The 16,502-nt window shown below is 42.5% G+C and overlaps 1 protein-coding gene across 3 annotated transcripts in view; it reads left to right on the forward strand.

Moving 5' to 3' along the window:
- Nucleotides 1-6,242, forward strand: part of LOC138641608 (zinc finger protein 585A-like) — a 137,246-nt gene extending 131,004 nt beyond the window's left edge. For all 3 annotated transcript variants that reach the window (XM_069729123.1, XM_069729120.1, XM_069729121.1), the window contains one exon: nt 2,547-6,242. In XM_069729123.1, the coding sequence (XP_069585224.1) occupies nt 2,547-4,729 (2,183 nt within the window). In that variant the 3' untranslated portion in view covers nt 4,730-6,242. The remainder of the gene's footprint in view (nt 1-2,546) is intronic.
- The last annotated feature ends 10,260 nt before the right edge of the window (nt 6,243-16,502 follow it).

Consider the following 16,502-nt stretch of genomic DNA (forward strand, 5'->3'; position numbering starts at 1 on the left):
AAACCCAGCTGCAGAAGAGAAGATCCAGAGCACATGCTTCGCCCACCATGCCTCACCGTGGGGATGGTGATTATTTAGTGATGCATGGTGAGACATGTTATGAAACAAACCTTTTAGAATTGTAGATAGAAATCTGCAGAGCAGTGCTGTTACACGCTGAATACTGTTTACATCTGGCTGCTGCCAGTGCTGATAATAGGAGATTGATGGTGGTGCTGAGTGTTGGATCCCCAGTCATCTGATATTGATGTATTTTACTAAGGATAAGCCAATATAAATGCTAAGAGAAATATAAAGTGGTTCCTCTGCGCTGTTGGTGAAAATTCACTGTAATGATCCAGGAAACTCAATAAATTATAGGCTTTTTTTCTTATCTACATTTAAAACTCCACTGACTTCTTCATCAGGCTGTAACCACAGTGCAAGGAGGGGCGCACTGGTTCAGATTTATCTCTCTCGATTGTAAGAAGCTTCATGCCTTTGTAGAGGTGATTATATGGAGAAAGATGTCCCCACAGCATGGACTGGAGTAGATTCTGGGAGTAGTAGTGCTTCCCACCGCTCCCTGGATTAGACAGGGCAGAACTAGGTTGTACCACCTTACAGGAAGTGTCCACACTGAGCGTTAAAGCGTCTACCACTGTTTCTATGGCATCTTCTGGGGAGGGAGATTGAATATATAATGTTCATATGCACATCAGCCAGTAAATGGCAGCAGTGTGCACCGCACAATGCACATTAAGTCCTTAACAACAGCCGATACAGCTTTTAACGGCGGCTGTAAGGGTATTTAAACCACAGCGCCGCTTTTTAACGAAGCTGAGGAATAAGAGTATAGCGCCCCCCAGAGTCAGAATTTCTCAGAGAACATGATTCGGGTTGTTTTTTACCAAACCCAGTGTTGCGGTTGCCGTTATTAATGGTATAATGGCAACCGCAAAAAAAAAAAAAATCCCATTTAATTTCTCTCTCCTCTGATGTGATCGCACATCAGAGAGAGAAATAGGGTCCCCCTCCGATTCCCATCCCCCTCCCCCCGGTACCTCTGGAGTCCCTGCATCTCCCCTCCCCCCTGATTGTCCCCGGACTGCCTGTGTCGTCTTCCTGGAAGAAAATGGCGGGCGCATGTGCAGAGCTCCCGCCGAGATCTGCCGGCCGGCACCTGACAACAGTAGAATTTTTCTATTGGTTCAATTTGATCACTGTGATAGGCCCTATCACAGTGATCAAAATAAAAAAGTAAATTTATCACCCCCTTATGTAGGGAAAAATAAATTAAAAAAATATATTTCCATTTTTCTATTAGGGTTGCGCTAAAGTGGGTTGGGCTAAGAGTTAGAATTGGGGGGGGTTTCCACTGTTTAGGTACATTAGGGGGTCTCCAAAAACAACATCGCGCCACCATTGATTCCAGCCAATTTTTTGTTCAAAAAGTCACAGTGCTCCCTCCATTCTGAGTCCTGCCATGGGCCCACACAGTATCATTTCCCCACAAACGGGGTATCAGCGTACTCAGGAGAAATTGCACAACAAATTTTATGGTCCATTTTCTCCTGTTACCCTTGTGAAAATAAAAAAAAATTGGTTCCAAAGTAAAAATGTTTGTGAAAAAAGTAAAATGTTCATTTTTTTTTTCCGTCCACATTGCTTTCGTTCTCGTGAAGCACCTGAAGGGTTCACAAACTTCTTGAATGTGTTTTTACGCACCTTGAGGAGTGCAGTTTTTAGAATGGTGTGTTTTCTGTTATATCAACTCCCCAAACTGACTTGAAATGTGAGGTGGTCCCTAAAAAAAATGGTTTTGTAAATTGGAAAAATGAGAAATCGCTGGTCAACTTTTAACCCTTACAACGTCCTAACAAAAAAAATATCTTTACAAAATTGTGGTGATGTAAAGTAGACATGTGGGAAATGTTATTTATTAACTATTTTGTGTGATACCACTCTCATTTTAAGGTTCAAAAATTAGAAAACTTTTAAATTTTCAAACTTTTAAGTTTTCTCCAAATTTCCGTTTTTTTAAATAAATAAGTGCAAGTTATCGAATAAATTTTTACCACTAACATGAAGTACAATATATCATGAAAAAACAGAATCAGTGGGATATGTTAAAGCGTTCCAGAGCTATAACCTCAAAGTGACTGGTCAGAATTGTAAAAATTGGCTTGGTCATTAAGTACCAAATTGGCTCTGTCACTAAGGGGTTAATCAGTCCGCAGTGTGCGCACATACACTGCATTATGCGTTGCCTGACTCTCGGCGCCCACAGTAATTCTGGCACAATGGAGCAGATCTACTGACACACGACAACTGTTTCACTCAGCAGTAGTACAACGAGTAGTAGGATTCCACACTGAACAATAATGAACATTAGTAGAATTGATTATTCTGTCTTCACCCCCAAGTAAATGACACTTTAGGCAATTAGTAATAGTTTTGCTGCTTACTCTATTTGTATGGGATTTTTTTTCAATATTTGTTACATTTGGATTAATATTTAAGGTTATAGTTTTCAAAAATAATAACATGCGTTTTATTTTTGGCAGATGACTGTACCGGGAGCTCCGAGGGACATCTAATATCTTTAGAATTTAAAGCAGAGAATTGTAGTATCACACAAGATGCATATAAACAGCATGCTGATATCTCTGATATTTCCTCAGCCATTCACAGGAGAGACCGATCATCTGATGATTTTAATGAAGAAATATCTCCTACTCCATCACAGATAGTTAAACAAAAGAAAAGTTGCAGAAGAAATGCTGAAGATAAAAGCCCTCCTACAAGGAAGAAGCCATATTCATGTTCAGAATGTGGGAAATGTTTTTCACGTATATCGCTTCTTAGTAATCACACAAGAATTCATACAGTAGAGAAGCCATTTTCATGTTCAGAATGTGAGAAGTGCTTTTCTCGTAAAGATTCTCTTGTTCGACATCAAATCCTTCACACAGGACAGATACCATTTTCATGTTCAGAATGTGGGAATTGTTTTGTATGTAATGCGGAGCTTAATCGGCACAAGAGAATTCATAGAGGAGAGAAGCCACATTCATGTTCAGAATGTGGGAAATGTTTTACTCAAAAAAATGCTCTAATTAAACATCAAAGACATCACACAGGAGAGAAGCCATATTCATGTTCAGAATGTGGGAAGTGTTTTTCTCATAAAGTAACTTATGTTCGACATCAAAGTCTTCACACAGGAGAGAAGCCATTTTCATGTTCAGAATGTGGGAAAGGTTTTGTATGTAAGGCGGAGCTTAATCGGCACACGAGAATTCATACAGGAGAGAAGCCATTTTCATGTTCAGAATGTGGGAAAGGTTTTGTATGTAAGGCGGAGCTTAATCAGCACACGAGAATTCATACAGGAGAGAAGCCATATTCATGTTCAGAATGTGGGAAATGTTTTGTATGTAATGCGAAGCTTAATCAGCACACGAGAATTCATACAGGAGAGAAGCCATATTCATGTTCAGAATGTGGGAAATGTTTTACTCAAAAAAATACTCTAATTAAACATCAAAGACATCACACAGGAGAGAAGCCATATTCATGTTCAGAATGTGGGAAATGTTTTACTCAAAACCACGCTCTAATTATACATCAAATACATCATACAGGAGAGAAGCCATATTCATGTTCAGAATGTGAGAAAGGTTTTGCACATAAATCACATCTTAATATTCATGAGAAAATTCATACCGGAGAGAAGCCATTTTCATGTTCAGAATGTGGGAAATGTTTTGCACGTAAATCACACCTTAATGGTCACCAGAAAACTATTCATACAGGAGAGAAGCCATATTCATGTTCAGAATGTGGGAAATGTTTTGCACATAAATCAAGTCTTTATAAGCACGAGAAAATTCATACAGGAGAGAAGCCATATTCATGTTCAGAATGTGGGAAATGTTTTGCACATAAATCAAGTCTTTATAATCACGAGAAAATTCATACAGGAGAGAAGCCATATTCATGTTCAGACTGTGAGAAAGGTTTTGCACATAAATCACATCTTAATAGACATGAGAAAATTCATACCGGAGAGAAGCCATTTTCATGTTTAGAATGTGGGAAATGTTTTGCATGTAAATCACAGCTTAATTGTCACCAGAAAATTATTCATACAGGAGAGAAGCCATATTCATGTTCAGAATGTGGGAAATACTTTGCTTATAAATCACATCTTAATAGTCATGAGAAAATTCATACAGGAGAGAAGCCATTTTCATGTTCAGAATGTGGGAAATGTTTTGCACGTAAATCAAAACTTCATAGACATAAGAGAATTCATACAGGAGAGAAGCCATATTCATGTTCAGAATGTGGGAAATACTTTGCTGATAAATCACATCTTAATAGTCATGAGAAAATTCATACAGGAGAGAAGCCATTTTCATGTTCAGAATGTGGGAAATGTTTTGCACGTAAATCAGAACTTCATATTCATAAGAGAATTCATACAGGAGAGAAGCCACATTCTTGTTCAGAATGTGGGAAATGTTTTGCACAGAAATCACAGCTTAATTGTCACGAGAAAATTCATACAGGAGAGAAGCCATATTCATGTTCAGAATGTGGGAAATGTTTTGCACAGAAATCACAGCTTAATTGTCACGAGAAAATTCATACAGGAGAGAAGCCATATTCATGTTCAGAATGTGGGAAATGTTTTGCATATAAATCACATCTTAGTAGTCACAAGACCAGGGACAGACACTGACACCTTGGTGCCCCTGTGCAAGAAATGTGTCTATGCCCCCCTCCTTCAATGGCGACAAATCTACAGAGATATAGATATATATATATTGTGGAAACACAGCATTGTATCTTGATTAACCAGATGACTGTTTTTAGCAAACTAAGAAGAATAGACTTTTGACTTTGTGTTGGTCAATAAAACAGACCTTTGCTTGTGTAAGTCTGTAATATTGAAATTTCATATAACATATTGTGCTTTTATCCTTGATGAGTAGTGATGTTTACTGATATGGTAATTATGCATTGTGTAGGCCAGATAGTTTGGTGACTTCTAAAGCAGAGCAGGAAAAACTATGCAAATATATTAATGATCAAGTAATGTAATTGATCTCATCTCCATTCTTACCCTTTATGTCAATACTGAATGAAGGACACTTGTTAAGTATAAAAAGAGGTTTCATACCTCTATAGAGAGACTGAGATCCAGCCAGAGATTATGCCAAGACATCCAAGCATCCAGGGGATTCTACAGGACTGCGAGAAATACATCATGGCTCAATCACGAGGGACACAGATTCATTATTCTACAGCATGTCGGCTTAGGGTACTTTGGTCCCAGCTAGAAGAAAACTGATCTGCTCCATTGACCATCGCAAATCCATGGATACGTTTGGAGAAAGCCATGATTGGGACCTGCCGGTCACCTGCCTCCATGGAGATGTTCGGAGAAGCGAGGTTGTGACTCTCGGGTCAACTGGCCTTGTACCTCAATGAACTGTCATCTTCCTAAGCTTGTCGTTACCTCCTCTGTGTGTGTGTGTGCCACAGATGGAGTAGTCGACCATGGAAGCTCTGAAGTAACAGCTGCTATTATCCCGGCGAGTCAGCGGAAGGGTGTTAAATATGCTTATTTTGCACATTACTTTAATCAAGACTATTCACCAGGTGCATTACTCTTAAAGAAAAATGACATGATATGCTCATAAAAAAGGTAGTGGTTTATTGAATTGTCCACAGAAAACCACATTGCAGTGAAACATAAAAATAGATGAAATAGTTACGAACAGATTGTCCATGTGTAGATATCAGCACTTGATGCACATCTTTCCCAAAGTTTGAATGGTAATAGCCGTCTGTGTGAAGTCTGAAGGTCATCATGGCTACCAGCTAGCAGCTGTGCTTCCTTATGCGACTTGTCTGATGTTCATGGAGAATGATGATGAAGGCAGGAGATGACAGTCCCACGTGACAAAAGCCCCCACACCCTCCTAAGAGACGTTTATATATGTTTTCTACAGACCACGTGTTCCCTGTATATGGTGTTGAGCTATACTCTGAGCTACACACACAGAAATAGCCCTTTGTAATGTCAGCAAGAAGCAATGTTCTCAGTACTGAATAGAGATTAAGAATTCAATTAATATTTAACAAAGGGTGAGACTCTGTAATGTGCACCATCTAGGGGTATTTTGCTGGGACTGTTCTACGTGTTATCTGCGTGTTTTGTTGTTCAATAAAGCATTGTCACTGTTTTACCCTCACCCTGTGTTGTCTGATTAGCATTATGCTCATGTTAAAGGTGACAGCTGGCGTGCAGTGGGATGATCCCTGGTTCATGCGCTTCCAGCTAGTGGACCCGGGCACCCACCGATCCCCGTCTCTCCACATGTATATAGCCACACATATATGTGTATATATATCTCTCTTACATAGTCTCTTTTATTATGTACAGTGGGTACTTAAAGTATTCAGACCCCTTGACATTTCTCACTGTTTCATTACAGCCGAATGGTAAATTCAAAAAGTTCACTTTTTTCTTATTAATGTACACTCTGCACACTATCTTGTCTGAAAAAAACAGAAATGTAGACATTTTTGCTTATTAATTAAAAAAGAAAAACTGAAATATCACATGGTGATAAGTCTTCAGCCCCTTTGCTCAGTATTGAGTAGAAGCACCTTTTGAGCTAGTACAGCCATGAGTCTTCTTGGGAATAATGCAGAACAGAGAAGAAGAAAACAAACAGCCATAAAGTACCATAAAAAATAGATATTTATTGAACACCATTAAAACACCAAGCAAAAAAAGGTAATACAATACAGGGGATAGACATGAGGCCATAGATAACGGGAATGGACGCCAGCCCACAATCTGCGCCACTGCAATAATAAAATGTATTAAAACAGATACCCATACCTCTTTAAAGAATATATGTAGTGGACAGTGTCCTAGTATGGGAAACGTTACATATCAGCATAACACAACTCTACATACCCAGCAATATGCACAGCAGACAGAGTGGACAGGCGACCAGATCTGACCCAGATGTGCGTTTCGGAGCGGGCAGCTCCTTCATCGGGGTAAGCTGCCCGCTCCGAAACGTGCGTTTACTACATATATTCTTTAAAGAGGTATGGGTATCTGTTTTAATACATTTTATTGCAGTGGCGCAGATTGTGGGCTGGCGTGCAGGCCTGTTATCTATGGCCGCTAGGGACGCATGTCTCTCCCCTCTATTGTATTACCTTTTTCTGCTTGGTGTTTTAATGGTGTTCAATAAATATCTATTTTTTATGGCTGTTTGTTTTCTTCTCTGTTCTAATTATGTTTGGCAGCTGGTCCCTATATGTCCTTACATTGTATTGGTTACTTTTGGGTTATGTTATGATACATTGATTATTTATATCTATTGAATATGCTGGCTTCAATATTGTTTTGGGAATAATGCCACCCAATTATAATGACACCCAATTATACACTTCTGCTCCCGATATCACACCGACCTTTTTAGAAAACACCAGTGATTGTCTTACCGCTGTCTCTAACATCATGTCCTCCCTCTATCTGAAACTAAACCTGTCAAAAACTGAACTCCTCGTGTTCTCTCCCTCTACTAACCTACCTTTGCCTGACATTGCCATCTCCGTGTGCGGTTCCACCATTACTCCAAAGCAACATGCCCGCTGCCTTGGGGTCATCCTTGATTCTGACCTTTCATTCACCCCCTACATCCGATCACTGGCTCGCTCTTCTTACCTGCATCTCAAAAACATTTCTAGAATTCGCCCTTTTCTTAATTTCGACTCTGCAAAAACTCTGACTGTTTCACTTATTCATTCTCGTCTGGACTATTGTAACTCTCTACTAATCGGTCTCCCTCTTGCAAAACTCTCCCCGCTCCAATCTGTCCTGAATGCTGCAGCCAGGATCATATTCCTCACCAACCGTTACACCGATGCCTCTACCCTGTGCCAGTCATTACACTGGCTACCCATCCACTCCAGAATCCAGTACAAAATTACTACCCTCATCCACAAAGCACTCCATGGCTCAGCACCACCCTACATCTCCTCCCTGGTATCAGTCTACCACCCTACCCGTGCCCTCCGCTCCGCTAATGACCTCAGGTTAGCATCCTCAATAATCAGAACCTCCCACTCCCGTCTCCAAGACTTTACACGTGCTGCGCCGATTCTTTGGAATGCACTACCTAGGTTAATACGATTAATCCCCAATCCCCACAGTTTTAAGCGTGCCCTAAAAACTCATTTGTTCAGACTGGCCTACCGCCTCAATCCATTAACCTAACGATCCCTGTGTGGCCTATTTATAATAAAAAAAAAAAAAAAAAAAGGTTCCTCGCATCATGTTCTCATACACTTTATGCAGTATTAGCCCTCTGTGTCTGTACTGCTACATACTTAGGCAGGTAACTGGTTCATGCAGCTTTACATGAACACCTGAGCCTTACACTATAGCTGGTCCGAATAACTAAAGCAATTGTTACCATCCACCTCTCGTGTCTCCCCTTTTCCCCATAGTTTGTAAGCTTGCGAGCAGGGCCCTCACTCCTCCTGGTATCTGTTTTGAACTGTATTTCTGTTATGCTGTAATGTTTATTGTCTGTACAAGTCCCCTCTATAATTTGTAAAGCGCTGCGGAATATGTTGGCGCTATATAAATAAAATTATTATTATTATTATTATAATGCAACAAGATTTTCACACCTGGATTTGGGGATCCTCGGCCATTCTTCCTTGCAGATCCTCTCCAGTTCCGTCAGGTTGGATGGTGAACGTTGGTGGACAGCCATTTTCAGGTCTCTCCAGAGATGCTCTGGTTTAGGTCAGGGCTCTGGCTGGGCCATTCAAGAATGGTCAGAGTTCTGAAGCCACTCCATTGTTATTTTAACTGTGTGCTTAGGGTCATTGTCTTGTTGGAAGTTGAACTTTAGGCCTTGCCTGAGGTGCAGAGCACTCTAGAAGATGTTTTCATCAAATATATTTCTATACTTGGCCACATTCATATTTCCTTCAATTGCAACCAGTTGTCATGTCCCTGCAGCTGAAAAACACCCCCATAGCATGATGCTGCCACCACCATGTTTTACTGTTGGGATTGTATTGGGCAGGTGAGCAGTGCCTAGTTTTCTCCACACATACTGCTTAGAATTATCACCATAAAGTTCTATCTTCGTCTCATTAGACTAGAGAATCTTATTTATCATAGTCTGGGAGTTCTTCGTGTGTTTTTTTTTTTTTAGCAAACTATACAAGCTTTCATGTCTTGCACTGAGGAGAGGCTTCCGTCAGGCCAGTCTGCCATAAAGGCCCGACTGGTGGAGGGCTGCAGTGATAGTTGACTGTGTGCAACTTTCTCCCTACTGCATCTGTGGAGCTTGGCCACAGTGATCTTGGGGTTCTTCTTTATCTCTCTCACAAAGGCTCTTCTCCCACGATTGCTCAGTTTGGCTGGATGGCCAGGTCTAGGAAGACTTCTGGTGGTCCCAAACTTCTTCCATTTAAGGATCATGGAGTCCACTGTGCTCTTAGGAACCTTGAGTACTGCAGAAATTCTTTTGTAGCCTTGGCCAAATGTGTGCCTTGCCACAATTCTGTTTCTGAGCTCCTTGGCCAGTTCCTTTGACCTCATGATTCTCATTTGGTCTGACATGCACTGTGAGCTGTGAGGTCTTCTATAGACAGGTGTCACGATAATGCATAAAAATACAGGTAAACTTATCATTCATTCTCTGTACTGAAATACCCTGCATGTCTATTGCTCCAGTCCCTGACAGCAAGCAGCCTGAATGGTAAACTTATCATTCATTCTCTGTACTGAAATACCCTGCATGTCTATTGCTCCAGTCCCTGACAGCAAGCAGCCTGAATGATATTTAACTCACTTCTGCCTGTCCTCATGCAGAGAGATCACAACTGTTTCAAAGCACTTTATGATCCATGTAGACCTGGACATTTGTTTATCTGTTCACTACATTTATTGTGTCCTGCTGTTTCAACTGAGTTAGATTGATTGCTAACAAGCTTTAAAAAAAAAAAAAAAAAGTGAGATCTAAGAGCTAGCCTTCTGTAAATGTAGACATATATTGGGGAAGCATTCGTGCAGGGTTGCATTCGTGCACTATTATTCGTGTACAGTCATGGACAAAAATTTTGAGAATGAGACAAATATTAATTTTTCCAAAGTCTACTGCTTCATTTTTTCTAATGGCAATTTGCATATACTCCTGAATGTCAGAGTGATCAGCTTAACAGCAATTACTGTACTTGCAAAGTCAATATTTGCCCAGAAAATGAACTTTAACCCCCAAAACACATTTCAACATCATTGCAGTCCTGCCTTAAAAGGAGCAGCTAACATCGTTTTAGTGATTGATCCATTAACACAGGTGTGGGTGTTGATGAGGACAGAGCTGGGGATCAATCAGTCATGATTAAGTAAGAATGACATCACTGGACACTTTAAAAGGAGGCTGGTGCTTGGTATCATTGTTTCTCTTCAGTTAACCATGGTTATCTCTAAAGAAACGTGCAGCCATCATTGCACTGCACAAAAATGGCCTAACAGGGAAGAGTATCGCAGCTACAAAGATTGCACCTCAGTCAACAATCTATCGCATCATCAAGAACTTCAAGGAGAGAGCTTCCATTGTTGTCAAAAAGGCTCCAGGGCGCCCAAGAAAGGCTGGTTTCACACTTGCGTTTTGATCTGCAGCGTTTTTAACGCAAACGCATTTAAACGCATTTGGTGCAAAACCGCGTTTAAACGCTGTGTTTTTTAGGTGCATGCGTTTTTGCATGTTTTAATGCAAACGCGGCGTTTTGATGCGTTTACAAGCGTTTTTTCCTGCGTTTGCATTTTTGAAACGCATGATGAGAAGTGTGTGACAGCTGCCAATCATCAAAATCAACTAGAAAACCCACTATAAACAGAAATACCTAGGGTTAGGATCCCTAGTAACCCTAGGGATCCTAACCCTAAAACACAAACTCTAACCCTAAAACACAAACTCTAACCCAAACTCTAACCCTAACACAAACTCTAACAAACTAACACAAACTCTAACCCTAAAACACAAACTCTAACCCTAAAACACAAACTCTAACCCAAACTCTAACCCAAACCCTAACACTAACCCTAAAACACAAACTCTAACACAAACTCTAACACAAAACTAACTCTAACCCTAACACAAACCCTAAAACAAACTCTAATCCTAAAACACAAACTCTAACCCTAAAACACAAACTCTAACACAAACTCTAACACAAACCCTAACACAAACCCTAACCTAAACTCTAACCCTAGGGTTAGGATCCCTTAGGGTTAGGGTTTGTGTTAGGATTTGTGTTAGGGTTTGGGTTAGGGTTCGTGTTAGGATTAGGGTTTGGGTTAGGGTTTGGGTTAGAGTTTGGATTAGGGTTTGTGTTAGGGTTAGAGTTTGGGTTAGGGTGTTTTGTGTTTTTCTATAAAAACGCATGCAAACACATGTGCTTAAAAACGCATGCGTTTACATAGACATCAATACGTTTTTTTGCCGTGAAAAAACGCATGCTTTTTTTGCGTTTTTTACCACAAAAACGTAAAAAAAAAAAAACGCAAATGTGAAACCAGCCAAAGACCAGCAAGCGCCAGGACCGTATCTTAAAACTGTTTCAGCTGCGGGATCGGACTACCAGCAGTGCCAAGCTTCCTCAGGAATGGCAGCAGGCTGGTGTGAGTGCTTCTGCACGCACTGTGAGACGGAGACTCTTTGAGCAAGGCCTGGTTTCAAGGAGGGCAGCAAAGAAGCCACTTCTCTCCAGAAAAAACATGAGGGACCGACTGATATTCTGCAAAAGGTACAGGGAGTGGACTGCTGAGGACTGGGGCAAAGTCATTTTCTCTGATGAATCCCCTTTTCGATTGTTTGGGACATCTGGAAAACAGCTTATTCGGAGAAGAAGAGGTGAGCGATACCACCAGTCTTGTCTCATGCCAACTGTAAAGCATCCTGAAACCATTCATGTGTGGGGTTGCTTCTCAGCCAAGGGAATCGGCTCACTCACAGTCTTGCCTAAAAACACAGCCATGAATAAAGAATGGTACCAGAATGTCCTCCAAGAGCAACTTCTCCCAACTGTCCAAGAGCAGTTTAGCACCCAACAATGCCTTTTCCAGCATGATGGAGCACCTTGCCATAAAGCAAAGGTGATAACTAAATGGCTCATGGAACAAAACATAGAGATTTTGGGTCCATGGCCTGGAAACTCCCCAGATCTTAATCCCATTGAGAACTTGTGGTCAATCATCAAGAGACGGGTGGACAAACAAAAACCAACAAATTCTGGCAAAATGCAAGCATTGATTATGCAAGAATGGACTGCTATCAGTCAGGATTTGGTCCAGAAGTTGAATGAGAGCATGCCAGGGAGAATTGCAGAGGTCTTGAAGAAGAAGGGTCAACACTGCAAATATTGACTTGCTGCATTAACTCATTCTAACTGTCAATATAACCTATTGGTACTCATAGTATGATTGCAATTATATTTCTGTATGTGATATAAACATCAGACAAACACTAATAAAAACCAGAGGGCAGCAGATCATGTGAAAATATCATTTTGGTGTCATTCTCAAAACTTTTGCCCATGACTGTACATTTATTCAAAGTGCTTTTTCTAAGTGCTGGCAGTTATAACATGGCAGTTAGACAGGGCAGGAGACAGGTAAGACCATCTAAATCTATTCTCTGTTCATTTGGAACACAACAAATATTCACCATATGTATTTGTATAGTCTTTATCCTGGCTGCCGCATTCACTCACATTCACCGCCCTTGCGTTAACTCTCTACACTCCATCCATATCGGTCCCTCTGTCCTTGCCTCTCCTATGTATAGCACTCATGCTCTGTTCACATTGCTCAACAGCACAGATCCATTCAGTCCCACCATCCAGCACAAGAGACGCTCTCACAAATCACTTAACCATCTGCTCACGCTTTCTATCCTCCTCCTAGTTGCTGGAGACATCTCTCACGGCCCCCCATGTTATAGCCAGTCAAACCTCCCAACTGCTACACTCAGAAACCCCTCTAACCTTATTAATATTCCATGCATGCCTTCTGTGTTTTTCAATTGTGCCCTTTGGAAATCTCGCTCTGTGTGTAATAAACTCTCCTTCATCCATGACTTCTTCCTTTCTAATTCTTTTAATCTCCTGGCCCTTACTGAAACCTGGATCCAGCAGTCAGACACCACCGCTGCTGCTGCTCTTTCATATGGTGGACTGCATTTCTCTCATACCCCAAGATCGGACAACAGAGCAGGTGGAGGCGTTGGTCTGCTCCTTTCACCTAAATGTACCTTCCAAGTTAGGCTAGGTTCCCATTGCGTTAATGGGACCGCGCTAACGGACAGCGTTGCACGGCGAAATTAATGCCGTGCAACTCGTCCGTTAGCGCGCCCATTAACAGCAATGGGGACGCGCATCACTAGCGCGTGCCATTTTCGGCACGCGCTAGCGATGTGCCGGTGTTTTGTGGCGCCGCGGATGCTGCTTGCAGCGTCCGAGGCGCGCCCGCGGTCCGTTCCTCGCTCTCGCAGATCGGAGAGAGCGGGGGCGTTTACGCGACCCCTTTATATAATAATAATAATAATAATAATTTTATTTATATAGCGCCAACATATTCCGCAGCGCTTTACAAATTATAGAGGGGACTTGTACAGACAATAGACATTACAGCATAACAGAAATACAGTTCAAAACAGATACCAGGAGGAGTGAGGGCCCTGCTCGCAAGCTTACAAACTATGGGGAAAAGGGGAGACACGAGAGGTGGATGGTAACATATCACATTGTGTTAGCGCAATCCGCTAGCGCTAGGCGCTAAACGGATTGCACTAATGCAATCTGAACCTAGCCTTATCCCCCAAGTACCCTCACTTGTCTTCCCTTCCTTTGAGGTCCATGCTGTCAGACTCTACATCCCCTTCTCCATGCGAGTGGCGGTGGTGTATCGTCCTCCCGGCCCCTCTCATCAGTTCCTGGATCACTTTGCCACCTGGCTTCCACACTTTCTCTCCTGTGACACCCCCACCCTCATCATGGGTGATTTCAACATCCCCATTGCTTCTCCCCATCTGCTCACCTTTTATCTCTAACCTCCTCTTTTGGCCTCTCGCAGCATACTAACTCTCCAACGCATGAAGATGGAAACTCCCTCGACTTGGTCCTCTCCCGCCTTTGCTCAGTGGATGATTTCACAAACTCCCCTCTCCCGCTCTCTGACCACAACCTTCTTTCATTCTCTATCAAGAACTGCCATCCTGCTCAGGTCACCCCCACTTTCCACACTTATAGAAACATCCAGGCCATTAACACCCAGAAACTTATGAAGAACTTGCAGTCCTCATTGGCCCCAATCTCCTCCATCTCATGTCCTGATTCTGCTCTGAAGCATTACAATGAAACCCTGCAAAGTGCTCTGGATGAAGCTGCTCCTTCTATACATAAAATAACTCCGCAGACGGCGACAACCGTGGCACACTGTTATGAAAGGTAATTCAGTACCACAATGGACATAGAGGTCAGCGCACATACAGTGACCTGGCAATAACCCAAAAAACAAGAACGAGCTCTGAGACGTGGGAACTCTGTTGACCGCAATCCCTAATCCTCTCCAACCACACTAAAGGCAGCCGTGGATTGCGCCTAACGCTGCCTATGCAACTCGGCACGGCCTGAGAAACTAGCTAGCCTGAAGATAGAAAATAAGCCTACCTTGCCTCAGAGAAATTCCCCAAAGGAAAAGGCAGCCCCCACATATAATGACTGTGAGTAAAGATGAAAAGACAAACGTAGAGATGAAATAGATTTAGCAAAGTGAGGCCCAACTTTCTGAACAGAGCGAGGATAGGAAAGGTAACTTTGCGGTCAACACAAAACCCTACAAAAACCACGCAAAGAGGGCAAAAAGACCCTCCGTACCGAACTAACGGCACGGAGGTACACCCTCTGCGTCCCAGAGCTTCCAGCAAGCAGTAAAAAACAAATTGACAAGCTGGACAGAAAAAAAACGGCAAACAAATAGCAAAGAGGAACTTAGCTATGCAGAGCAGCAGGCCACAGGAACGATCCAGGAGGAAACAGGTCCAATACTAGAACATTGACTGGAGGCCAGGATCAAAGCACTAGGTGGAGTTAAATAGAGAAGCACCTAACGACTTCACCACATCACCTGAGGAAGGAAACTCAGAAGCCGCAGTACCACTTTCCTCCACCAACGGAAGCTCACAGAGAGAACCAGCCGAAGTACCACTTGTGACCACAGGAGGGAGCTCTGCCACAGAATTCACAACAGTACCTCCCTCTTGAGGAGGGGTCACCGAACCCTCACCAGAGCTCCCAGGACGACCAGGATGAGCCATATGAAAGGCACAAACAAGATCGGGAGCATGGACATCAGAGGCAAAGACCCAGGAATTATCTTCCTGAGCATAACCCTTCCACTTAACCAGATACTGGAGTTTCCGCCTTGAAACACGAGAATCCAAAATCTTCTCCACAATATACTCCAACTCCCCCTCCACCAAAACCGGGGCAGGAGGGTCAACAGATGGAACCATAGGTGCCACGTATCTCCGCAACAATGACCTATGGAATACGTTATGTATGGAAAATGAATCTGGAAGGGTCAGACGAAAAGACACAGGATTAAGAACCTCAGAAATCCTATACAGATCAATAAAACGAGGTTTAAACTTAGGAGAGGAAACCTTCATAGGAATATGACGAGAAGATAACCAAACCAAGTCCCCAACCCGAAGTCGGGGACCCACACAGCGTCTGCGATTAGCGAAACGTTGAGCCTTCTCCTGGGACAAAGTCAAATTGTCCACTACATGAGTCCAAATCTGCTGCAACCTGTCCACCACAGTATCCACACCAGGACAGTCCGAAGACTCAACCTGCCCTGAAGAGAAACGAGGATGGAACCCAGAGTTGCAGAAAAACGGTGAAACCAAGGTAGCCGAGCTGGCCCGATTATTAAGGGCGAACTCAGCCAAAGGCAAAAAGGACACCCAGTCATCCTGATCAGCAGAAACAAAGCATCTCAGATATGTTTCCAAGGTCTGATTTGTTCGTTCGGTCTGGCCATTAGTCTGAGGATGGAAAGCCGAGGAAAAAGACAAGTCAATGCCCATCCTACCACAAAAGGCTCGCCAAAACCTCGAAACAAACTGGGAACCTCTGTCAGAAACTATATTCTCTGGAATGCCATGTAAACGAACCACATGCTGGAAAAACAATGGCACCAAATCAGAGGAAGAAGGCAATTTAGACAAGGGTACCAAATGGACCATCTTAGAGAAGCGATCACAGACCACCCAAATGACAGACATCTTTTGAGAGACGGGAAGATCTGAAATAAAATCCATAGAGATATGTGTCCAAGGCCTCTTCGGGACCGGCAAGGGCAAAAGCAACCCACTGGCACGTGAACAGCAGGG

Source organism: Ranitomeya imitator, chromosome 6, assembly GCF_032444005.1.
Source record: "Ranitomeya imitator isolate aRanImi1 chromosome 6, aRanImi1.pri, whole genome shotgun sequence".
Lineage (NCBI taxonomy): Eukaryota > Metazoa > Chordata > Amphibia > Anura > Dendrobatidae > Ranitomeya > Ranitomeya imitator.